This window comes from Biomphalaria glabrata, chromosome 14 (assembly GCF_947242115.1).
Source record: "Biomphalaria glabrata chromosome 14, xgBioGlab47.1, whole genome shotgun sequence".
NCBI classification, from domain to species: Eukaryota; Metazoa; Mollusca; class Gastropoda; family Planorbidae; genus Biomphalaria; species Biomphalaria glabrata.
In genome coordinates, this window is record NC_074724.1 from 36755094 (window position 1) to 36779932 (window position 24839).

The window sequence follows — 24839 nt, forward strand, 5'->3', positions numbered from 1 at the left end:
ATGGGGTTTAAAAATATTAACTCTAAACAAATTCAATATTGTTTTTCTTTTAAGCACCTCCAATCATCTACATGTTATGTTAACTTAAGAAGCAAGAAGGTCTAATTTACTATGCATACATCGTAACTCTCAAATTAAATTGATGAAACTTTAAAACTTTCAGGCCTAAAAAAATTGACACAGGCCTTAGAACAGGGGTTCTCAGCCTGTGGGTCGCGACCCCCTTGGGGGTCGATTAACGACTTGCCAGGGGTCGCCTAAGACCATCGAAAATATGGATTGTTATTGTCTATTCTTCTATTGCTGTGTGTAGGTGTGTGTGTGGGGGGGGTCGTGGCAGAGTGGGGGGTTGTAAAAAGGGGTCACCGAGCTTAAAAGGTTGAGAACCGCTGCCTTAGAAAGTTTTTAAAAAATTCTACAGTCTAATCCAAGCAATTGATATTTATTTATAAACAGCAACTCCGCAATATGCAATGAGAAATCTCTCGCATTCTCTTAGACACACCCACATGAATCTTGTGATGAAACTCATTTTGTCGAATCCCTTCCTCTAGCGATCGTTTCCACCCGAGTGCCACGTTGAGGCAGAGTACCCGCCTACACGGGCATCATAGACCAGCGCAACCGAATCAGAAACCGTATTAGTAATGAACCATGCTACGATAACTCGCTTAGAGCACGTGAAAGGAAGCGGGCAGTAAGTTCTAAGGTCGCCTTGTCCCCGTACGAGGACAGACCAAAAGCCGCACACCGCACATGAACCAGTTCTCTTTCAAATCCATGTCCCGATCTCCCTTTATGCAGAACGCGACATTCATAAAGAATGTGGTCTCTTGTTTCCACGTCCTCGATGCCGTGGCGACATTGTGTGTCGTAGTTTACTCGGAACCGTCCAGCGCCACCACTCGTGCGTATTGAGTCTTTGTCTTCACCATGTCAAGGGGAGATAAGGAAAAAAAAAAAAGTAGGGTAACTTGTTATGTGGTCAAGTCATTTAGATCTAGTTGAGGATAACGAGGGGCAGGATGAGGGGGGTGGGTGGGTTAGTGTTATGGTCAATGCTGTAAAAATGGAAATAATTTAAGAAGAAATTAATAAAAAATGAACAAATGCTGTGTTTGACATTGAGCGACTCTCAAAGTGATCTAGACATCTTGAACTTTTTTTTTGTCCCCTACGGAGGAGCCGGGGCGCCGTGGATGACTTTAGTTAGAGAAAGTAAATACGGTTGGACGTTGTGCTGGCTATATGATTTCCTGCTCGTTAACCGTTGGCCAAAGAAACATCATCTGCTTTATAGATCACAAGGTCTGAAAGGGTAACTTAATTATGGAGGACCCTCGGTAAAAGTTTGAGAAACACTGCTAAAAAATGTAATCTATACGCAATATAAATCTGGCTATATTAATATTTATTCGTGGTCAAATTTTCCTCTTATTTTATGTTTTAAAAATAAATCTAGTACTATTAATTATTTTCACTACCTGAAAAACGTATACTTTACTCAGAAGAATATGAATCGTATACTCTAGATGTTTGATGCCTTCATACAGCATATCGGCCTGAAAAAAGAAACATATGCGGATCGACCTTTAGGATTTTCGAGCAAAGTATTCATTAAGCTTAAAGCTAATTACATTAGGGAAAATCACCAACAAAAAAAAATTATCTGATTAAGAGAATTTGTATAGTTTCTGTATAGTAGGCTACTCGTAGCATTGCTCTCTGGCTCAATCTCTTTGGAGGGGATCTGGGCATGAGAGAATCTTTCTGTGCATCCTTTATGCGCTCAGCAAACACAACTCAGCTCGGATATACATTTCTTAGTCAATATGAGGCTTCGAACTCGAGCCCTCTCTGGTAGCCAAGACAAACACAACTCAGCTCGGATATACATTTCTTAGTCTATATGAGGCTTCGAACTCGAGCCCTCTCTGGTAGCCAAGACAAACACAACTCAGCTCGGATATACATTTCTTAGTCAATATGAGGCTTCGAACTCGAGCCCTCTCTGGTAGCCAAGACAAACACAACTCAGCTCGGATATACATTTCTTAGTCAATATGAGGCTTCGAACTCGAGCCCTCTCTGGTAGCCAAGACAAACACAACTCAGCTCGGATATACATTTCTTAGTCTATATGAGGCTTCGAACTCGAGCCCTCTCTGGTAGCCAAGACAAACACTACTCAGCTCGGATATACATTTCTTAGTCAATATGAGGCTTCGAACTCGAGCCCTCTCTGGTAGCCAAGACAAACACAACTCAGCTCGGATATACATTTCTTAGTCTATATGAGGCTTCGAACTCGAGCCCTCTCTGGTAGCCAAGACAAACACAACTCAGCTCGGATATACATTTCTTAGTCTATATGAGGCTTCGAACTCGAGCCCTCTCTGGTAGCCAAGACAAACACAACTCAGCTCGGATATACATTTCTTAGTCTATATGAGGCTTCGAACTCGAGCCCTCTCTGGTAGCCAAGACAAACACAACTCAGCTCGGATATACATTTCTTAGTCTATATGAGGCTTCGAACTCGAGCCCTCTCTGGTAGCCAAGACAAACACAACTCAGCTCGGATATACATTTCTTAGTCTATATGAGGCTTCGAACTCGAGCCCTCTCTGGTAGCCAAGACAAACACAACTCAGCTCGGATATACATTTCTTAGTCTATATGAGGCTTCGAACTCGAGCCCTCTCTGGTAGCCAAGACACATCTCTCAACGAAATAAGAAACGAAATCACATTTTCTTTGAGATTTTCACCAATGCACTCAAGGACGCTCTCAAGTTGCTAAACTAGGTCAGGGACGTCTAATTTGAACTTCCAAATTGCCAACTCCAATGAAAGTTACAAACCGAAAGGCTTAACACTTTGATTGTGCATTGCTAAAATGGGTACAATGGCTAACATGTGACGTTTCAAAAACGGCTTATTCACGCTATCTTTATTTTTTACACCGGATACGCCAAAAAGCTTTCTATTAATAGGTATTCCGCCATGTATGAAAATCTCAAGTATTCCAAATTAATTTTTACTGACTAGTTTTAATAAAATTAAAATGTTTCGGTAACCTTTTTTTTTTATTTACCGGTATCGTTATTTGGTTTCATTGGTTTCAATTAAATTTGTAGGCGTTTCAATCATGCCAGGATGGATAGTTACTGCTTGACGAACATTTTAACAGCTTATTTCAAACAACTGACAAAATTTGACTGCAGATAAATCTCCTACAAAATGAAAATCTCCTAAAGTCCTCTTAAAAATTGTTAGAATTCTCTTAAAATTGTGTTCACTCTCCTAAAATTAATCAATAAGATATTGATATAATTCACTGCCACCACATTCCTGTGGTATTTTGGTAATAACCCTTCCCCTTTTCAATGTCTTGTGTAAATAAAGAGTCCCATTCTCGATACACAGCTTTGGCCATAGGTTGAGCATTTGTAATCAGAAGACTCTGTATCACTTTCACCCTTACTTCTTTTTGTTCCCAACTGTTGGTGTCAGTTTTATAGAGCTTCTTGTTGCGTTTCCATACCTTAAACGTGTGCAACCATCGTCTCTCCTGCTTTCTGTAAGAGCACCACACAGTCTTGCTTTGTGAAGAAACGAAATCCGTGAAATGAACAAACTTCTATTCCAACTTTTAAGCTTCACGTTGTTTTTAAATAAATATTTTTGACCATTTATTTAGTGCCTTACAAAAAGTATGTAAAGATTTGGTTGTTATTCAAAGTACTATCTGGCTACAGATTTTCTACTACTTTCTACTGCGACTTTCTCGTCTCGACTAAAGAGATATCTGAACACAATTCATTTCTTTTCATTATGAATGTCACACATTTAGACCACGCATGTTTCTCATGCCTACTATCTGTCGATTCATTCTGCACTAACATTTATACATCGAATTAGATTTTACATTTACATACATGCGCGCAATCGAATTTAGATAATTTGAGAACCACTGCTAAGAGAAACTCACCCCACTAAATACTAAAGCATAGTACTCTAGAATAGTCTGCATTGCCGTGAAGTTATTGTAGTTCGCTTGTGCTAAGAACTTGGAGTAGCGTTTGTAGTCAATCATCACCACCACGTCTACGTAGTAGTCCTGCACTGAGTTCCGGCGACGTCTGCTTTGTGGGTAGTAGTCCAGCACTGTGTTCCGGCGACGACTGCTTTGTGGGTAGTAGTCCTGCACTGCGTTCCGGCGACGTTTGCTTTGTGGGTAGTAGTCCAGCACTGTGTTCCGGCGACGACTGCTTTGTGGGTAGTAGTCCTGCACTGTGTTCCGGCGACGTCTGCTTTGTGGGTAGTAGTCCAGCACTGTGTTCCGGCGACGTCTGCTTTGTGGGTAGTAGTCCTGCACTACGTTCCGGCGACGTCGGCTTTGTGGGACTGACCTCAGTTTTGACCGGTTAGATTTATGACCTTTGCTTTTCATATGAATGTCTCTAATGTTGATGGCATTCATTCTCACAGTTTTTTCTTCTGGCGCTGTAATATTCATTACATAATAAAAATACTTTTAAAATATATATATATATAAAGCTTAGTTGTATCAATTAGTTTGGATCAGTTATGTAATTACATTTGTCATAGATCTAGACTCTAGACTTACGAAAATAAATCTGCGCGAGTATTAATATTTTCACTAATTGTTTTTTTTTTAGCACAATTTCTTGATTTTAGCTTTCTCACTACACTATAATCCAATCAATTTACTGAACCGGTATGTGCGGTGTTGGGGGAGAAAGAAGGATGTATCTTTTTTATTGCTTTTTAATGCATTTTTAAAAAGGTGGGGGACAACTTGAATTCGAGCATGAGAGCTTTTTTTTTTTAACTCACACAAAACTTAATAACATGGAAAGTCACGTGACTTACGAAGTATTCTTACGCGGTCAAACCTATCAAGCGTTGTGGTTTTCAGTATTTCTAAAGTATAAACATATTGGTCGAATGTTGTCGTGGAAAGTGGTCTAGGAGATGCAGTCCATCTAGAATGCGACATCGGTTTGGGGGACATATTTCTCCAAGGCTTTTTTAAAGGTCTTTTTCTCTGAGTCGAAGAGACATTTGGAAGTGTTCAAAAGAAATTTCACTTTCTGAAACGATACTAGTTGACATGTCTTTACAGCGTAACAAATAAGAATCAATTACAAATTTATAATTAGTTCAATGTTTTATTGAAAATGCTCCTGTATTACTAGGCATTCAAGATTAGTGCTTAGTTGGCCTCCTCCATAGTAGAACGACTATGGCTCATCTCGAAGAACATTTTTTCATATGACTGTGGAGATGTGGCAAATTCTTGTTCGCTGTCCATGGCTTTCTTGGTCATTATCCACTGCTTTGAGGTTCCGTTTGATAGCATGGACATAACGGAGGCGGGGCGGAAGGACGATCAGTTTTTCTTGATCCTGTCACGAGTCATAAAGGAGGACTTTCGGGATACGGTTGTTCCCGTCCAGAGGACATGACCAGGTCAGCGCTAGGGGACGTTATCTGTTAAATGTTCATATTCGGAGCTATCTGATTTGACGATTGTGTGCCACACAAGGTCAGCCCGACACAAGATTGAGGACGCAATGAACCCTAGTCGTTCTAAGACTCAAGCAGGCCAGCACACAACTTAACCCTAGTCGTTCTAAGACTCAAGCAGGCCAGCACACAACTTAACCCTAGTCGTTCTAAGACTCAAGCAGGCCAGCACACAACTTAACCCTAGTCGTTCTAAGACTCAAGCAGTCCAGCACACAACTTAACCCTAGTCGTTCTAAGACTCAAGCAGGCCAGCACACAACTTAACCCTAGTCGTTCTAAGACTCCAGCAGGCCAGCACACAACTTAACCCTAGTCGTTCTAAGACTCAAGCAGGCCAGCACACAACTTAACCCTAGTCGTTCTAAGACTCAAGCAGGCCAGCACACAACTTAACCCTAGTCGTTCTAGACTCAAGCAGGCCAGCACACAACTTAACCCTAGTCGTTCTAAGACTCAAGCAGGCCAGCACACAACTTAACCCTAGTCGTTCTAGACTCAAGCAGGCCAGCACACAACTTAACCAATATTCTACGTAATGATCTTAAAATCAAAACAAGCTAAATACAAAAAAAAAAAAAATATTTTTTTTACGGAAACGAACGTTATATTTAAATCAGTCATGTCATTAAATTCATAATAGGTCTAGACTTACAATAATACATCTTTTCGATTAGAAATATTTTTTACCAATTGTTTTTGGCTAGCGCATTTTCATGGTTTTAGCGTTCTCAATACACTTTGATCCTATCACTTGTCTGGACCACTTGAAAAGGGATAGGTGGAGAATGAACGTGCTTTTTGGGTGATCGCTTTTAAAATGTATTAAAAGGGAACGACCTTAATTTGAACTTGAGGCTAAAGCCTTCTCAGGCTTCTTAAACACTCTGCTAGCGAAGATCCTATAAACATTGAAGATTGTATAGTTATCTTTTGTTTCTATTTCATGTTTGTGTTCACTAAGACTCGTATAAAGGGGACTCATTCAACTTACACCACCTCTTCAGTCAAGCACCATTTCTTGACATTGTTTGAGATACCAAACAAAATAATTTATTACCAATTGCTAATTTACTATTTAAAAAAAATATTTTGTTTTGTCATTTAAAAAGAAATATTTGTCCAAAAGTTCAGCTTGATCCGAGATTGGGTGTCGGAATAATATCGTGTACAAACTTTTAGCCAGACAAAAAGACAGACAGACAGAAAGAGTTCATGTAAGCTTTGTAATAAATATAAAACCGAACTAATTTTTCACTTAATTGTATTACTATTACATAGCACGAGATACATATTTAGCCGCAAAGAGAAGCTGATTATGCAGGAAATTGCATAGCGACTGGGGCAATTGTGGAAAACTGACCAAATTTAATTTAGATTTCTTGTACGCCGATTTCTCTGAAGACCTTTGGATACGAAAAACAGCTTTGTTTGTAATATCTTGGTAGAAACCTAGATCATGTAATGATGAGAGTGTTTATCCTATATTAAATTAGACAAAATACTAAATACTGGATTATAAAGTGATAATACATGAAAACTACATTAAGTCATCTCTCATTTATGTATCCGTCCTGTACGTAGGATGGTCTCAATTAAAAAAAAAGATTAATAAAAATTGAACCCCCAGAGATAGAGTAGATGCAAAATTTAACTGTTGCTGTGGTCGACAGTTAATGAGAGCGTTGTGTGGCCAGCCGAACGACCAAATGCTTTTACTCTCCCCAGCTAATATTAGGCACAGATTAAACTTGAGTGAGATGAGAGAAGTACTCTGGATCCATAAGTTCACCAGGATTCGAACTCATGACCCCACTAACGACTCCGCTATTGTAGCTAATTAAGTTATAATCAATTATATTCATTGTATGTCTACAGAAACCTTTCTTGTTAGCTGTAGGATGTTTAAAATATATTAGATACAAGAGAGGCTTCATTTTCATGAAAAAAATGAATTGATCATATTAATTTGATTACCTTTCCATTTGTAAGATCTGGATTTTTATTGAAAAATACACTGGCGTTATGGAAAAAAAAATCAGGGCGATATACTGTGTTCTAATGAACAACGTAAAAATATGAACAGAATAACATTGGAAGCGTGGTCGAGAGGCCAAGTGCACTTGGCTTGGCTTGGCTTGGCTACCTAGAAGGGGGCTCGAGGTTCGACACCCGACTCGGGTAGAGTTGTGTTTACTGAGCGCCTAAAGGCAGCACGGAAAACCAACTCCTAGATACCCCTCTCTGGCTAACAAATGAGATTGGACCAAAAGCGCTCTGAGCATGCTATAAGCATGAAAGTAGCGCTATATAAAAGCTATAATAATAAAAAAAAATTTTTAATGAAATACACATAATAAACACTGTGGGGCGAAATCCCCGTGGCCAACTAAATAATACACATTAATTTTGTTGTGATATCCAAACTTGGTAAAGGCTTAGAAAATCAACCCTGAGGAAAAATCGGAGAGTCGCTGACTTTAACCTGCGACGCAGCTGTACCAGCACCTGCCTTTAACCTGCGACGCAGCTTTTACCAGCACCTGCCTTTAACCTGCGACGCAGCTGTACCAGCACCTGCACCAGCACTAACCCTAACCCTAACCCTAACCTGCACCAGCACCTGCCTTTAACCAGCGACGCAGCTGTACCAGCACCTGCCTTTAACCTGCGACGCAGCTGTACCAGCACCTGCCTTTAACCTGCGACGCAGCTGTACCAGCACCTGCCTTTAACCTGCGACGCAGCTGTACCAGAACAGCTGCATGGAGAGGGAGGCGATGTCATTCCAACCATCTCTAATGCACAGGCTTTCTTCACATTTCTATCAGACGTCCAAAAATCGTCTCGCGACTGGCTTTAACTCTTTCTCCTAATTGACGATGCCAACGTTGATTTGATCCCCATTAAACTAAATTGATTTTTAGATTTATAAGCTTTAATATGTGTTATGTTAAAAGAGCATTTTGATACCAAATACAACATTTTCTGATAACAAACAGAAACGTTAAGTTTTTGAAGTTTAAACAAAACAGTATAGTGAAATTACGTACAAATGAGCAAAACGAATAATACTATCAAAACGAGGAAAATAATTACGAAGAGAAAGAGTTAATAGCAGTAGTCTTGTTGAGCAATTGAGTTATCTATTATCTTTTTTTTGCGTGTGTTAAGCGTGTGGAATGGTATGCCGATGTGTGTACATTTTACTCGAGCAGCCAGTCTTGTGTGTGTGTGTGTGAGTGTATTTTTCACTGTTGATATGAATTTTTTTTTTGAATGAAATCAAGAAACTATTCTAATGATAAACTATCCCTAATTTACCGGTACCTAAATTTCTGGGTCGATAAATTACCGGGTTCCTTAATGTCCGGTGTCAAATATGCCAATGCTTAAATTTCCTAAATCCCACACTTAACCACTGGACATGTAAACAATAATTTAGGGATGCGTTACTCCAGACACTTGCTCGCAACACAATCACATTCTTTTCAGTAAGTTTCGCACAATAAGTTTTTCTTCATTGTAATTTGTATGTTGACTATTGGAACTATTTCTTAAAAAAAAATAATTTAAAATGTACTGTTTTTACCTTTTGGGTCTGGTTTTCACTTTATTTCTATGGAAAATTCCTTCCTGGTCGGTGTCCAAACTATACAAAGGAATATCGAGGTTAAAATGCCGCGAGCGTCTGAGATTAAGTTTGGTTAGAGATTTTGTTTCTGTGCTAAAAGTTACATTGACCTGGTCAGGCATTTGATCTCCAGTGACTTCACTCGCCTCATATTGAAGCATAACTGTGAAGAAAAAATAAGGCTTAAATTTACATGACGATATATAAGAGCTGTTACTATGACATCCATTAAATGATTTTTATAAAGTTCTTATGAATAATAACAATGATTAACTCTTTCTCTCCTAATCGACGATACCATCGTTGATTTGACCTAATTAAATTAAATTAATGTTTAATTTTATAAACTTGACTTTGTGTTAAATAAAAAGAGCATGCTATTCCCTTTAATTCTGTACCAGATACAACTTTTTCTGATAACAAACAACAAAGCTATTGAAGCTTGGTCATAACAGGGAAGTGAAATAGTAATGAGCAAAATGAAGACAAATAAAAACGGAGAGAAAGAGTTAAATGTGCGTGGAGTGAAAATGAATATCGAAGGCGGCTTAAGTTCAATAACTGATAAATATTTGAATATGTTACTCTATACGAGCTATGTCTGTTGATCTCAAACTGTATCGGATATTTCCATAGGAAACACTAGCCGAATGGGGGAGGGGGGGGGGTAACTGTTGTGTGATTGAAAACATTCCAAAAAAATTTCTTGCTTTTTCCAACTTTATGTGTTCATTAAGATGCTCTGTCAGCATTTCTAGAAATCACGTCAAAAAGCAAACGCCTCTTAAATTAACATGAAGAACCAGAGAACGAATATCTGTTATCTCAGCACACAAACATTATCAACATTGATCCACATAGATTGTTATTTATACAATAAATTTTACTTATAATTGCATTGTTCTTTCATTATTATTTAGTGTATAATTAAATAATGTATTTTGATTGGAGTTTTTTTTTATTCTTTTTTTTTTGGGGGGGGGCAAGGGGTAATCAAGGTTACAAAAATTATAAATGAGGTAGACATAGGTCAAAAGTTTGGGAAACACTGCCTTAGTCTGTTGGACCATTGGGGCACCATACACGATTAGTTGACCGTCTTTCTCCATTCCTTTCTTTTGTCTTGGTTAGAACCCCTTTCAGTAGCAGGCGGAAAGAGAACCCAAACCGACCACAGGAAGACACACGGTTATGTCTGCTTTGGGTGTGACAAACTCAGTAGATGACAGCAAGGCTGCGTTGCCAAGTAAAATACTCCTCCTTAATCTTCGAATCGGAAGTCAAGCCTTATAGATTGGCATTAAGTGTGTCTCTCACTGCTAATACCTTTAGCACAATGGTATTGGTTAATTTTTTTTTACATGTAATTACAAAAGAGACTCCAATGAGCTCTTATACAAGGTAATACATTCTGACGTTATTACCCAAATAAAAATCTCTCTTCTATTACGTTATAACACCAGAGATTCTAACGACTTTTTTTTATAAGGCAGAACAGTCTAAGTTATTAGAATAGTGTTTATATTAATAGATCACACTGACCGTCAGTACTTGAGATATGACAGATGAAAACAGAGAAAATTACAACAATAATAGACATTCTTCCAATATGTTCTCTCAATTACAGTCTGTTGATATATAAACGTTTTTGCAATATAAAATTTGCAAATTTAATGCATTTTAAAAGAACATTCAACTCTTGTCTTGTGACTAATGTACAGAATTACACACATTATACTTCTTGGTTTTCTGACTTCTTATTTGGTACATTAAACCGCTGCGGCTTCAATCGTGAATATATCTTTGTTGTTCTAGCCCCCAAATAAATCGATCAATTAAATATTTATTATAAGACATCAGTTAGGCCAGGTTCGTATATAATTTCACATTCACTTTCACCTATCCTTTGGTCTGCTGGACCGATGGGGCACCACACAAGATCTGTTAACCCTCTTTTCTCCATTCTTCTCTGTCATTTGTCTTTGATAAAATTTCATTCTGATAATATTGAACCCTGCCTTTGTTACTTGCCTGGTTTGACAAAGTCGGGGGCCGATTTTCAGTTTGTTTCCCACAGATTGTCTTTGTAACCTTGCTATTTTTTTAAATTTTATCTTTATTTTTCATTTATGTTTCATCAAATACTTAAGCCATTGTAGGCAAACATAATAGACCCCAATTCATTTCAGGCAAAAAACAAAAATATTAAATAAATATCATGCTAGCAGTTCACACCGGCTACACCCGTTGATTTGTTCCAAGGTTTTATTATTTAATATTGTTTATTATGGCCGGAACCCACTTCTTTTTAAAAATTATTTGAATAAATGGCCTACATGTTAATGATCACCCTAACGTACTTTTCAGCAAGTGATTTACTTTATCTGTAACAATGAAGTTTAACGACCCGCTCCCTCTCTGTCCTTCTATCTCTCTCTCTTTTTCGCTCTCTGGAACCTAAATCGACCACCATCGGACAATAGTTATGCCAGCGCTGACTGTGGCAAAATATGTAGGTCGCAGCTGGGACTGCGTGCCTACGTGAAATACTGTACTTCTCATTAATTTTCTACTTGTTGGGATTCTATAGATTACATGGATTGGCCACTTTATCACTAACATGGACATTCAGTTCAGACTAAGATAGTGAGTCTCTTTCGTTAATAAGTTAACAATTATTTTTATATTAGGATTATATCTAAAGGCGTACCAAGGATGCCAGCCAACCGGAGTGGCTCGTGCTGTCAGCGCCCCCTCCCCAACCTTACAATAGTGTACGTCATACATATTTGCATAGTCATGTGAGAAATACATAACTTACAAATAATGAAAACGAAGCTAGCTAATGAACTATCTGTAGTAACAGTCACAGTCCTAGAAATACATGTACATTTAGCCATGCTGCTTAAAAAGTTAAGTTAAGTGTCTGACTTACTTACTTACTTTGCATTTGGCTGGGGTTGAAAATTAACAAAGCGGATACAAATCAGTGAAATGATTAATACAATTATTCATGCTAGCTTATCTGAATTAGTGAAATATATGTTTTGTAATGTTTTGGCGCCACCCCCTTACGCCCCGGCACCAGAGGCGGATGCTCTTCTCTCCCCACATTTGGCACGCCACTGATTCTAACTTGTCTCAATAGTGATTACTTAGGTTGGACTGCTCTCCATCTTGCAGTTTCAGAATGTATCCAGCTTTTATTGGACAAGTCAAGACTGAACGTCATTGAAAAAGGTCTGCTGCATACAGTAAAAACAGGAAATGTCTAGATTTGGAACATGTTCCTAGCACGCCCAGAGTAGTCCGATCTAAGGTCAAGGATGCAGGCTAGTAAACAATCTGTTTCCTTGTATAGCGAGACATTTAATCTTCAGCTCATTCGAATTACAGTGCCATACTATTGGTGAATATTTGTGTCCATTATATCCCTCTGGTTAATAACATAATTTCTTATAAAGTTGTCGATGTGATAAACACTGACCAATATTCAGCTAAATACAAGACAAAGCATGTATCAAAAGGATGTCGCGTTTTCATTATAAAATAACATGTGTGTGTATGAGTGAAGGGTGGTCCATTACAAGTCAAGACTTAATGCATGTCGTGGACTAGCCAGTACTGCCTACCTGGCCCTGTATTGTTATGGCCCAATATATGCTCAAGACTACATATCGTGGACTAGCCAGTACTGCCTACCTGGCCCTGTATTGTTATGGCCCAATATATGCAACATATGAATTACAACTAAGACTAAGACTGCTTTATTGATCCTTGTGGAAATTTGTTGTGATTACAAGGACTCTTTTCTTATAAGTAGAAGTCTGCAGAAACTAACAGATAGAGAGAAGGAACACGAGGAACACAAGAAACAAGAAACATAAGGAACACAAGGAAACAAGAAACATAAGGAACACAAGGTAATTACTTCAAAGCAAGGAATCAGCAGTACAATGGGGAGGGGGAACTGATTTAAATAATGCTACATATATAAGATCACAGACCTACATAATAATAAGGCTTGTGTTCGAGTCCGAAGATTAATGAAGAATGCAATATTTCCCGTGGCTACTCAGCCCCAGCTGTGACCTAAATATTTTACCAAATCCAGAGCAGGCAAAAATATTGTCCGCCGGCGGTCGATTAAGATTTTCTTTTCGTCGTCTACGTCTGTCCTCTGTCGCGGATTTTGATTTGGTCTCAAGTGTGTATATAAAAAAACATGCAAAAAGAAAACTGAACCACTTCCACATGAAGTGTGTAATAAAAATACTTAATGTTAAATGGCAAGAAAAAATAGCCAATACTGAAGTCCTTCGACAAGCGGCCTGCAAAGCACCCACACAATCTTGATGCAGTTCAGGCTTCGATGGGCAGCACCCATCTGCAGAATGGAAGACCGCCGCATCCCTAAACGACTCCTTTATGGCCAACTAAGGGAAGAAAAGCGCTCACAAGGTGGACAAAGCAAATGTTTTAGGGACACCCTCAAAGCTTCTCTGAAAGCCTTCAGCATTGCTACAGCCACCTGTGAGACAGGCGCATGATTTAGACTTAGAAGACGATCCGATGCGAACAGTTTTCCTAAACATTAATTTATTAAACTCTTGAATCAATAATACATAAGCACCCTAAGGGGTACATTGTGGTGCACTTGAACCCCCCACCGGATTTTGACTAAATCTACATCTTCGTGATAAACCAAAAAAGAAAAGTTCTGGAAGATGCATATAATATTTTATAAGATGCATAAAATATATTTTTTTTTAATTGGCTAAAACGTGGCTACTCAGAATTCAGAGGCGCGCACGTACATGGTTGGCCATCCTTTCCATACGCCTAGGCTAATCACTACTACATTAACCAGTGGAAGCACTAGTATAGGCACTACTTCTGACGTACTTGTTCAGTTGCTACTTAGAAGTTAATTGATTTGATGGCGCGAACAAATGGCTAAAATTTCGATACTCAGAATCCAGTGCACCCCCTTGCGGGCACCCATGAATACAGATATGTAATGTGATTTCTTCGGAGATAAATAGTTTTTAAAATATATATTTTTAAGTTTTATTTCTTATTACCATATATTGTCATTGGATATACGCCATTTTGATTTTAAGGCTTAATACTAGACTATCTCCCTTGAATTACTTGCCAACTTTTTTCTGTTGCTGTTTTGCAAACAAGCTTTTGGACTTTAAGCAATAACTAAAAACTAGATATAAATTATGTAACAGAAGTAATAACATAGATCTACAAAGGCGAAAAAAATTATAGAAAAAATATTAACATCAAATATATAACCCTCAACTTTAAGCTTGACATGTTGTAGTCATAGCGTAATTTAATCTTCGTTGTTTCTTATATAATATATATGTATATTATAATATACAATAAGAACAAATATTTACACCACCACATCATTCAAGTACAATTTCTTTCACTTTTTCGATTCCAAACAAAATAATTAATTACCAATAGTTAGCAAACAAATTGGCTAATTTTAAATGACTGCTTAATGCACAGGGTTAATTAGATACACGGGTAGGCCTGACACACACAAACCGTAATAGAATAAAGAGAAATAATAAAACTATTGAATGTAACAGTGAACAATATAAAAAAAAAGCAATATATACAACAAAGTTGAGAAAGTCATGATTGGATTGTGGCATGGAAAGGAAGATTCGGGAAATGTTACAATGGCATCGGAGTTAGTAACCTTGTGATGGCTCCAAATAGAGACTGGGCCGATACAAAATCAATGATTTTATTAAATCTCTTCAATGGGATAAAAGAGCAGCAAGATGAAATAGTATGAGTGTTACTACTTCTCTGGACCAAATAGGGGAACGAGGGGGGAGACACTGTGAGAAGCGTGCGAGGTTCGACACCCGACGCGAGCAGAGTTGTGTTTACTGAGCGCCTAAAAGCCAGCACGGAAAATTTCTCCCAGTTGCCCCCTCCTCCCACTGGTCCACAAATGAGATTGGACCATAGCTGAGCATGCTATAAGCATGAAAGTAGCGCTATACAAAAGCTATAATTTATTTTATTTATGAGTGTGACAAGCAGAGTGCATTTGTCATACATAACTGCTTTTGAAGCTGGCCGACGATATAGGATCCAAACTAGAGAGATGTGATCGGGACATCGTTTATGTTACGTCACATTTTAGACTTAGACCTCAGTTGAACTGTCTGTCGGTGATCTAACAAAGAAAGTGAACGACTTAGACCTCAGTTAAACTGTATGTCGGTGAACTAACAAAGAAAGTGAACGACTTAGACCTCAGTTAAACTGTATGTCGGTGATCTAACAAAGAAAGTGAACGACTTAGACCTCAGTTAAACTGTATGTCGGTGATCTAACAAAGAAAGTGAACGACTTAGACCTCAGTTAAACTGTATGTCGGTGATCTAACAAAGAAAGTGAAAGTGAACGACGAGATCAGTATTGACCAAGGTAACTCACCGTACCTTGCCCTTCCCCTTTACGAGCCTGCCGGTGATCCTAACAGTAACTGATGTAATACGGAGCCGGCGCTGGCGAAGCTCCGAACAGGGAATGGTGATTACATCACACCTAGTTCTGCCGTGAAAACTACGATAGTACGTGTCGGCGCGTGTTGAAAGGTACGGAAGAAGAAAAGGTAAAAATAGCCACCGGTATGGTAGAAGAGAAAAACTGTCTCCATAGAAGAATGTAGATACTAGTGGATTAATGAAAAGAGAGGGGGAAGCGGTATGTGGAATCACTACCCACCCCCAACCAAGCATTGTTAAACTAATTTGGTGTAATAGAGGAGCAGTTTTCTTTTCTTGATCAGGTTACACTCGACCTATATCCCCATCCCCCAGTCTTGTAGCTGGACCATCCTTAGTCACACTCAAAGAATTTTTTTCAGAAAAAAAAATCGCGAAACGTGAATTAAATCTCAAGCAGAACTCTAAGGCTGTACGTCCTCTCCCCTAGCTCTAATTGTAAGTCTCTACTACGTCCTCTCCCCTAGCTCTAATTGTAAGTCTCTGCTACGTCCTCTCCCCTAGCTCTAATTGTAAGTCTCTACTACGTCCTCTCCCATAGCTCTAATTGTAAGTCTCTACTACGTCCTCTCCCCTAGCTCTAATTGTAAGTCTCTGCTACGTCCTCTCCCCTAGCTCCAATTGTAAGTCTCTGCTACGTCCTCTCCCCTAGCTCCAATTGAAAGTCTCTGCTACGTCCTCTCCCCTAGCTCTAATTGTAAGTCTCTACTACGTCCTCTCCCCTAGTTCTAATTGTAAGTCTCTACTACGTCCTCTCCCCTAGCTGTAATTGTAAGTCTCTGCTACGTCCTCTCCCCTAGCTGTAATTGTAAGTCTCTACTACGTCCTCTCCCCTAGCTGTAATTGTAAGTCTCTACTACGTCCTCTCCCCTAGCTGTAATTGTAAGTCTCTACTACGTCCTCTCCCCTAGCTGTAATTGTAAGTCTCTACTACGTCCTCTCCCCTAGTTCTAATTGTAAGTCTCTACTACGTCCTCTCCCATAGCTCTAATTGTAAGTCTCTACTACGTCCTCTCCCCTAGTTCTAATTGTAAGTCTCTACTACGTCCTCTCCCCTAGCTCTAATTGTAAGTCTCTGCTACGTCCTCTCCCCTAGCTGTAATTGTCTCTACTACGTCCTCTCCCCTAGCTCTAATTGTAAGTTCCTGCTACGTCCTCTCCCCTAGCTCCAATTGTAAGTCTCTGCTACGTCCTCTCCCCTAGCTCTAATTGTAAGTCTCTACTACGTCCTCTCCCCTAGCTGTAATTGTAAGTCTCTACTACGTCCTCTCCCCTAGCTGTAATTGTAAGTCTCTACTACGTCCTCTCCCCTAGCTGTAATTGTAAGTCTCTGCTACGTCCTCTCCCCTAGCTGTAATTGTAAGTCTCTACTACGTCCTCTCCCCTAGCTGTAATTGTAAGTCTCTACTACGTCCTCTCCCCTAGCTGTAATTGTAAGTCTCTACTACGTCCTCTCCCCTAGCTGTAATTGTAAGTCTCTACTACGTCCTCTCCCCTAGTTCTAATTGTAAGTCTCTACTACGTCCTCTCCCCTAGCTGTAATTGTAAGTCTCTGCTACGTCCTCTCCCCTAGCTGTAATTGTAAGTCTCTACTACGTCCTCTCCCCTAGCTGTAATTGTAAGTCTCTACTACGTCCTCTCCCCTAGCTGTAATTGTAAGTCTCTACTACGTCCTCTCCCCTAGTTCTAATTGTAAGTCTCTACTACGTCCTCTCCCCTAGCTGTAATTGTAAGTCTCTGCTACGTCCTCTCCCCTAGCTGTAATTGTAAGTCTCTACTACGTCCTCTCCCCTAGCTGTAATTGTAAGTCTCTACTACGTCCTCTCCCCTAGCTGTAATTGTAAGTCTCTACTACGTCCTCTCCCCTAGCTGTAATTGTAAGTCTCTACTACGTCCTCTCCCCTAGCTGTAATTGTAAGTCTCTACTACGTCCTCTCCCCTAGCTGTAATTGTAAGTCTCTACTACGTCCTCTCCCCTAGTTCTAATTGTAAGTCTCTACTACGTCCTCTCCCCTAGCTGTAATTGTAAGTCTCTGCTACGTCCTCTCCCCTAGCTGTAATTGTAAGTCTCTACTACGTCCTCTCCCCTAGCTCTAATTGTAAGTCTCTACTATGAGTCAAGGTTTAGTCACAACTATTTAGATGTACTTGTTAGATGACATATGTTAGAAGACCGTTATGTCTTCCCTCTGTTGACATAATGGAAACGTTACTTCTAGTCTCATGGATCGTCCATGAAGGATATTAGTGCCGTGGGAGCTATGTGAATTTAACTTATTTGTTGATTTTGATATGAATACAGGTGAAACAGGAAAGTTTATTATTGATTGCATATTTTAGGTATTAATTTTTTGCTTTTCTATTTCATTTGAGGCCACATTATTCACTTCGCATTGGGCCGCCCTATTCGTTTTACCTCCAATTATGTAAGGCAGGCTCTGCTTGTAGACAGTAGACTCCACTCAGCACTTTAAGGGTTCAACTTCCGTTTAGATTACTTCCGTTTTGATTACTTTCGATTCCGCGAGGAGTGTAATGTCTTCGTTTCCATTTTTTTTTTTTTTGTTTGCATTTTTTTTTCCGCTATGTCTATAAAGACATTTTTGATTGAACGCAAGGATCTGGAGGGTGGCTTGGTCCACCCAGCAGGCACTCTGCTACTAAAATTGTCCGGATAGGGAGCAGTCAGAGCTTCGATGGCGTCCATCGTCGCCGCCTTGAGGCTCGGGCCGGAGGAGGTGGGTCCCCTGTACCGCTCCGAGAATCCCTTCCTATGGTTCCTCCCGACTAGTTATGGGAGATTTCAATCATCTTTCGTTGGATCAACACTTGCCAACACATAGTCAATATGTTAATTGTCCCACAAGGCACGATAAAACCTTGGACATATGTTATAGCAACATAAAAATGGCCTACACATCTTGATCGTTATTTCCCCTCGGAGAGTCGGACCACACTTACACCCGTGTACAAATCGGTTTTAAAAACAACAAAACTCGAAGTACGGTCCATCCAGTCATGGTCTGACGACGCTGTTTTACAGCTACAAAGTTGTGTGGAGCAAACAGACTGAGACATGTTTGTAAACAACTACCCAGAAAGATGAACTTACCACAACTGTTAATTCGTAGGCCTACATCCAGTTCTGTGAAAGCATGATTGTACCAAAGAAGAAAATTAAAACATTCAGTAATAACAGACCCTGGATTACCAACATTGAAAATTAACATTCTGTCGTCATCGAGAAGTACATAGAAGTCTATTTATAAAGCGCTGGATATGTGTATGTGTTTTTCGTGTGTGAATGTCGTTCGTATGTGCATCTATATTGTGCATCTATATTGTGCATCTATATTGTGCATCTATATTGTTGTATAGTAGTTACGCTGAGGTTGTCAATTGTAGTCAAACCGAATTTCTATTTGATTGGATCAATAAAAGTTATCTTATCTTATCTTATACTTTCTTTGTCTATTCTCTTTATACTTTCTTACTCTATTCTCATAATACTAATATATATATAAGAGACGGCTTATCTTGATTAGAGAACTGCTGTTCGCCGACCATACTGCACTCATGTCTCATTCACAAGAAGGATTGCAGAGGCTTGTGAATGCACTGGCAGCTGCTTGTCAAGAGTTTGGCCTCACAATCAGCCTCTCCAAGACTGAAATCCTGGCACAAGGTGTTGCAGAAATACCAGTGATACACATTGGAAATCATACACTTGCGGTGGTGCAGGAATTAACATACTTGGGAACAACAATAGCCAGCAACCTAGACTTAGACACTGAGCTGACAAAAAGAATAAGGAAGGCTTCTGCAGCAATGGCAAAACTCTCCAAGCGTGTGTGGGAAAATACCCAATTGACCACGGCAACAAAAATCCTTGTCTACAATGCCTGCGTTCTGAGCACACTTCTTTATGGCAGTGAGAGCATGCGTCAAGAACACAGATTAAATAGCTTCCACCTACACTGCCTGCGACGCATACTGTGCATCTTCTGGAGGGATCTAAAAAAGGACTGGGTCAATTTTAGTGTGGTAAATGTGTAATTAAACATGTTAAAGAAAATGAAATTAAGAAACAGTAAAAGAAGGATGTATAAATGGTAGAGACCATCCTCCTGTTTAGCGAGACCTCTACCGGCCTTTTTTTGTTCACTCAAAAAAAAAAACCATCAATAGTATGATAGTTTGTTAGTCGGAAGAAATTGGTCCGTTCTGCCGCAAAAAGGAGGTAGACCATAGAATCGCGTTGGTGAAGAGGCATTATATTGTTTTATTCAAAAGAACCTAGTGAATCAGTGGCGTAGCTAGGGTGGGGGAAGGGGAGGTCCACATTTTAAACACCCCAGGGCCCACCACTGGAGGGATCCTCCAAATGAGAGCCCGAAATTTGTTTTTAGATTAAATATTATTATTATAGCTTTTATATAGCGCTACTTTCATGCTTATAGCATGGGGATGGCTGCCTGGTCGTGCGGTTTGCGCGCTGGACTGTCGTTCGGATTTATCGATGGTCCAGGGTTCAAACCCTGCCCGCTCCCATCCCCCGTCGTCCTGCGGGAGGTTTGGAATAGGAAGTAATTATCTTCAACTCTGAAGGAACATCCGAAACATGTAAAACAAACCCTAACGCTTTTGGTCCAATCTCATTTGTGGACCAGTGAGGGGAGGGGGTATCTAGGAGTTGGTTTTCCCGTGCTGCCTTTAGGCGCTCAGTAAACGCAACTCTGCCCGAGTCGGGTGTTGAACCTCGAGCCCCCTTCTAGGTAGCCAAGCCAAGCCAAGTTCAAGCGTAGTTGGCCTCTCATATCATGATGTCGAATGTCAAAATGAAGGAGCTGCCAGGGCTCCCAAACCCTAGATACGCCAATGTTGTGAATCAATCTTGTCGCTTAGATAGAAAAGTTTCTATTTAGAAGATGAAACGATGTAACTGAAATTGATATTTTAATTTTTTTAATTTTTTTTTTACATTTTAATAATAGCGCTTTTACTCAGATATAATTATAAGGCTTCTCTTCGAGTCCGAAGATTAGTGGGGAATGCAGTATTTCCCGTGGCTAAGCAGCCCCAGCTGTGACCTACATATTTTGCCACATCTAGCGTAGGCTTAACCGTTGTCCACCGGTGTTCGATTTAGATTTTCTTTTCGCCGTCTACATCTGTCCTCGGCAGTGGATTTTCGTTTGGTCTCAAATGTGTATCCCGTAAAACACAATTCAAATGCAACCATTTTTGAGTTTGTTTTTCCAAGAATGGCGCCTTTTTATTTCCTCTTTGTAAGCAGTAACGTCTAGGATATTTGTACCGACAAAAAATATAACAAGGCCAAAATAAATATATACAACTAGATTACTTTAGTAGATGTGTATTTTCGGGAATAGACAGACAGACAGAAAGATAGATAGATAGATAGATAGATAGATAGATAGATAGATAGATAGATAGATAGATAGATAGATAGATAGATAGATAATAGATAGATAGATAGATAGATAGATAGATAGATAGATAGATAGATAGATAGATAGATAGATAGATTTGTTTATGTTTGCTTTTGCCAAGATATAATCTTACCCACTTTTAGGTAGCCAAGCGCTTTAACATCCGGTCGCCATGCCTCGATATGTAGATCTAGATTTAGTTTATTTGTGCATGAATTAGTAGACAGATGTCAAACCTATACCTTGGAATAATGTAGAGTTTCTTTTTTTTTTCCACAGCAAATTGGTTTACTAACTTTTTGTTGGTAGACCGAACGCTATGCTGTCACAAAAATTTGAACTAAAAGATTTATCCAACAGTCATACCAACTTAACGGCCATGCGTGACAGCAGGAGTGGATGTCATGTTAATATGCATGACTAAATGCATAACGCGTAGGACGTAATCATCTTCTTTTTTGAAGTAACGTCTGTATTATATAAGATAAGAAGATAAGAATGCCTTGGATGGGTTCGTCTTTCTGATGCTGTCTGCTGCTGTAGCTGTGGGGGTGGGTGTCATCGTCCATTTCACAGGAGGCAACAGAGAAGTGGTCTGTAGGTGTGACCCTGAGACCATCCTAGGTGGACAGATCTCAGAGTGCTTGAAACTTGCCAGTCAAGGGCATAGAGAAATATGTAAGAAGATTTTCTAAATTATGTTTTGAAATGTAAACTTTATTTAAGATAAGATAAGATACGATACAACATAAGAGAATGGACGGACCTGCCATTGAAAGAAGTTCTTACTAAGGCAAAAGATAGAGAGGAATGGAGAAAGACGTCGACGACGGTCCATTAGACTTAGGGATAGATAAAGTTAAAGATAAGATAATGTTTATTAATCCAATCAAATGGAAATTCAGTTTGACTACAATTGAATACCTCAGCGTAACTACTGTAATAATAACTGTATAGATGCAAATACAAACAACACTCACGCACGAAAGAATTACACACTCAAAAACAGGCTCTATTTATATGTATATATATATATATATATATATATATATATATATATATATATATATATATATATATATATATATGAGTTCTACTTCTTTGTACTTCTGAATGACGACAGCTCCTAATACAAGTATTTCAAGCAGATATTATATGATAATTTTTATTGATGGCTAGGAATATATTTATTTCAAAACAAGTTATTTTTTTTAGGACATATTTAGTCATATATTAAGAAACAAACATTAATAGCAAAATTGTTTGAAGGGGCGCGGTGGCTGAGTGATTAAGCGCTTGACTTCCGAACGTGTGGTTCTGAGTTCCAATCTCGGCGAAGACAGAGATTTTCAGTTTCAGGATGTTTTTCCATTCAACTATAATGGGTACCTGACTGTAGTTGGAGAAAGCAAAGGCGGTTTATCATTGTGCTGGCCACATGACACCATGCTCATGTTAGAGACAGATGACATTAACATCATCCGCCCCATAGATCTTGTGCTGGCCACATGACACCATGCTCATGTTAGAGACAGATGACATTAACATCATCCGCCCCATAGATCTTGTGCTGGCCACATGACATCATGCTCATGTTAGAGACAGATGACATTAACATCATCCGCCCCATAGATCTTGTGCTGGCCACATGACACCATGCTCATGATAGAGACAGATGTGACATTAACATCATCCGCCCCATAGATCTTGTGCTGGCCACATGACACTATGCTCATGTTAGAGACAGATGTGACATTAACATCATCCGCCCCATAGATCTTGTGCTGGCCACATGACACCATGCTCATGTTAGAGACAGATGACATTAACATCATCCGCCCCATAGATCTTGTGCTGGCCACATGACATCATGCTCATGTTAGAGACAGATGACATTAACATCATCCGCCCCATAGATCTTGTGCTGGCCACATGACACCATGCTCATGATAGAGACAGATGTGACATTAACATCATCCGCCCCATAGATCTTGTGCTGGCCACATGACACCATGCTCATGATAGAGACAGATGTGACATTAACATCATCCGCCCCATAGATCTTGTGCTGGCCACATGACATCATGCTCATGTTAGAGACAGATGACATTAACATCAACCGCCCCATAGATCTTGTGCTGGCCACATGACACCATGTGCATGTTAGAGAAAGATGACATTAACATCATCCGCCCCATAGATCTTGTGCTGGCCACATGACACCATGCTCATGTTAGAGACAGATGACATTAACATCATCCGCCCCATAGATCTTGTGCTGGCCACATGACACCATGCTCATGTTAGAGACAGATGACATTAACATCATCCGCCCCATAGATCTTGTGCTGGCCACATGACACCATGCTCATGTTAGAGACAGATGACATTAACATCATCCGCCCCATAGATCTTGTCCTGGCCACATGACACCATGCTCATGTTAGAGACAGATGACATTAACATCATCCGCCCCATAGATCTTGTGCTGGCCACATGACACCATGCTCATGTTAGAGACAGATGTGACATTAACATCATCCGCCCCATAGATCTTGTGCTGGCCACATGACACCATGCTCATGTTAGAGACAGATGACATACGCCCCATAGATCTTGTGCTGGCCACATGACACCATGCTCATGTTAGAGACAGATGACATCCGCCCCATATATCTTGTGCTGACCACATGACACCCTGCTCATGTTAGAGACAGATGACATCCGCCCCATAGATCTTGTGCTGGCCACATGACACCATGCTCATGTTAGAGACAGATGACATTAACATCATCCGCCCCATAGATCTTGTGCTGGCCACATGACACCATGCTCATGTTAGAGACAGATGACATTAACATCATCCGCCCCATAGATCTTGTGCTGGCCACATGACACCATGCTCATGTTAGAGACAGATGACATTAACATCATCCGCCCCATAGATCTTGTGCTGGCCACATGACACCATGCTCATGATAGAGACAGATGTGACATTAACATCATCCGCCCCATAGATCTTGTGCTGGCCACATGACACTATGCTCATGTTAGAGACAGATGTGACATTAACATCATCCGTCCCATAGATCTTGTGCTGGCCACATGACATCATGCTCATGTTAGAGACAGATGACATTAACATCAACCGCCCCATATATCTTGTGCTGGCCACATGACACCATGCTCATGTTAGAGACAGATGACATACGCCCCATAGATCTTGTGCTGGCCACATGACACCATGCTCATGTTAGAGACAGATGACATCCGCCCCATATATCTTGTGCTGACCACATGACACCCTGCTCATGTTAGAGACAGATGACATCCGCCCCATAGATCTTGTGCTGGCCACATGACACCATGCTCATGTTAGAGACAGATGACATCCGCCCCATAGATCTTGTGCTGGCCACATGACACCATGCTCATGTTAGAGACAGATGACATTAACATCATCCGCCCCATAGATCTTGTGCTGGCCACATGACACCATGCTCATGATAGAGACAGATGTGACATTAACATCATCCGCCCCATAGATCTTGTGCTGGCCACATGACACTATGCTCATGTTAGAGACAGATGTGACATTAACATCATCCGCCCCATAGATCTTGTGCTGGCCACATGACATCATGCTCAT

General features: G+C 39.9%; 2 protein-coding genes across 2 annotated transcripts in view; both read right to left on the bottom strand.

Moving 5' to 3' along the window:
- Window positions 1-1055: 1055 nt before the first annotated feature.
- LOC129922749 (uncharacterized) lies at window positions 1056-4521 on the bottom strand. The gene is made up of 3 exons (XM_056009700.1): window positions 3994-4521; window positions 1485-1562; window positions 1056-1061 (listed from the first exon to the last, which is right to left on the bottom strand). Exons 1-3 carry the CDS (start codon window positions 4519-4521, stop codon window positions 1056-1058), a joined length of 612 nt encoding a protein of 203 aa, XP_055865675.1.
- A 4622-nt stretch (window positions 4522-9143) lies between these two features.
- LOC129922750 (uncharacterized) overlaps window positions 9144-24839 on the bottom strand; it is a 28060-nt gene continuing 12364 nt past the window's right edge. The window contains exon 4 of the mRNA XM_056009701.1: window positions 9144-9352. Within this exon, the coding sequence (XP_055865676.1) occupies window positions 9144-9352 (209 nt within the window). The remainder of the gene's footprint in view (window positions 9353-24839) is intronic.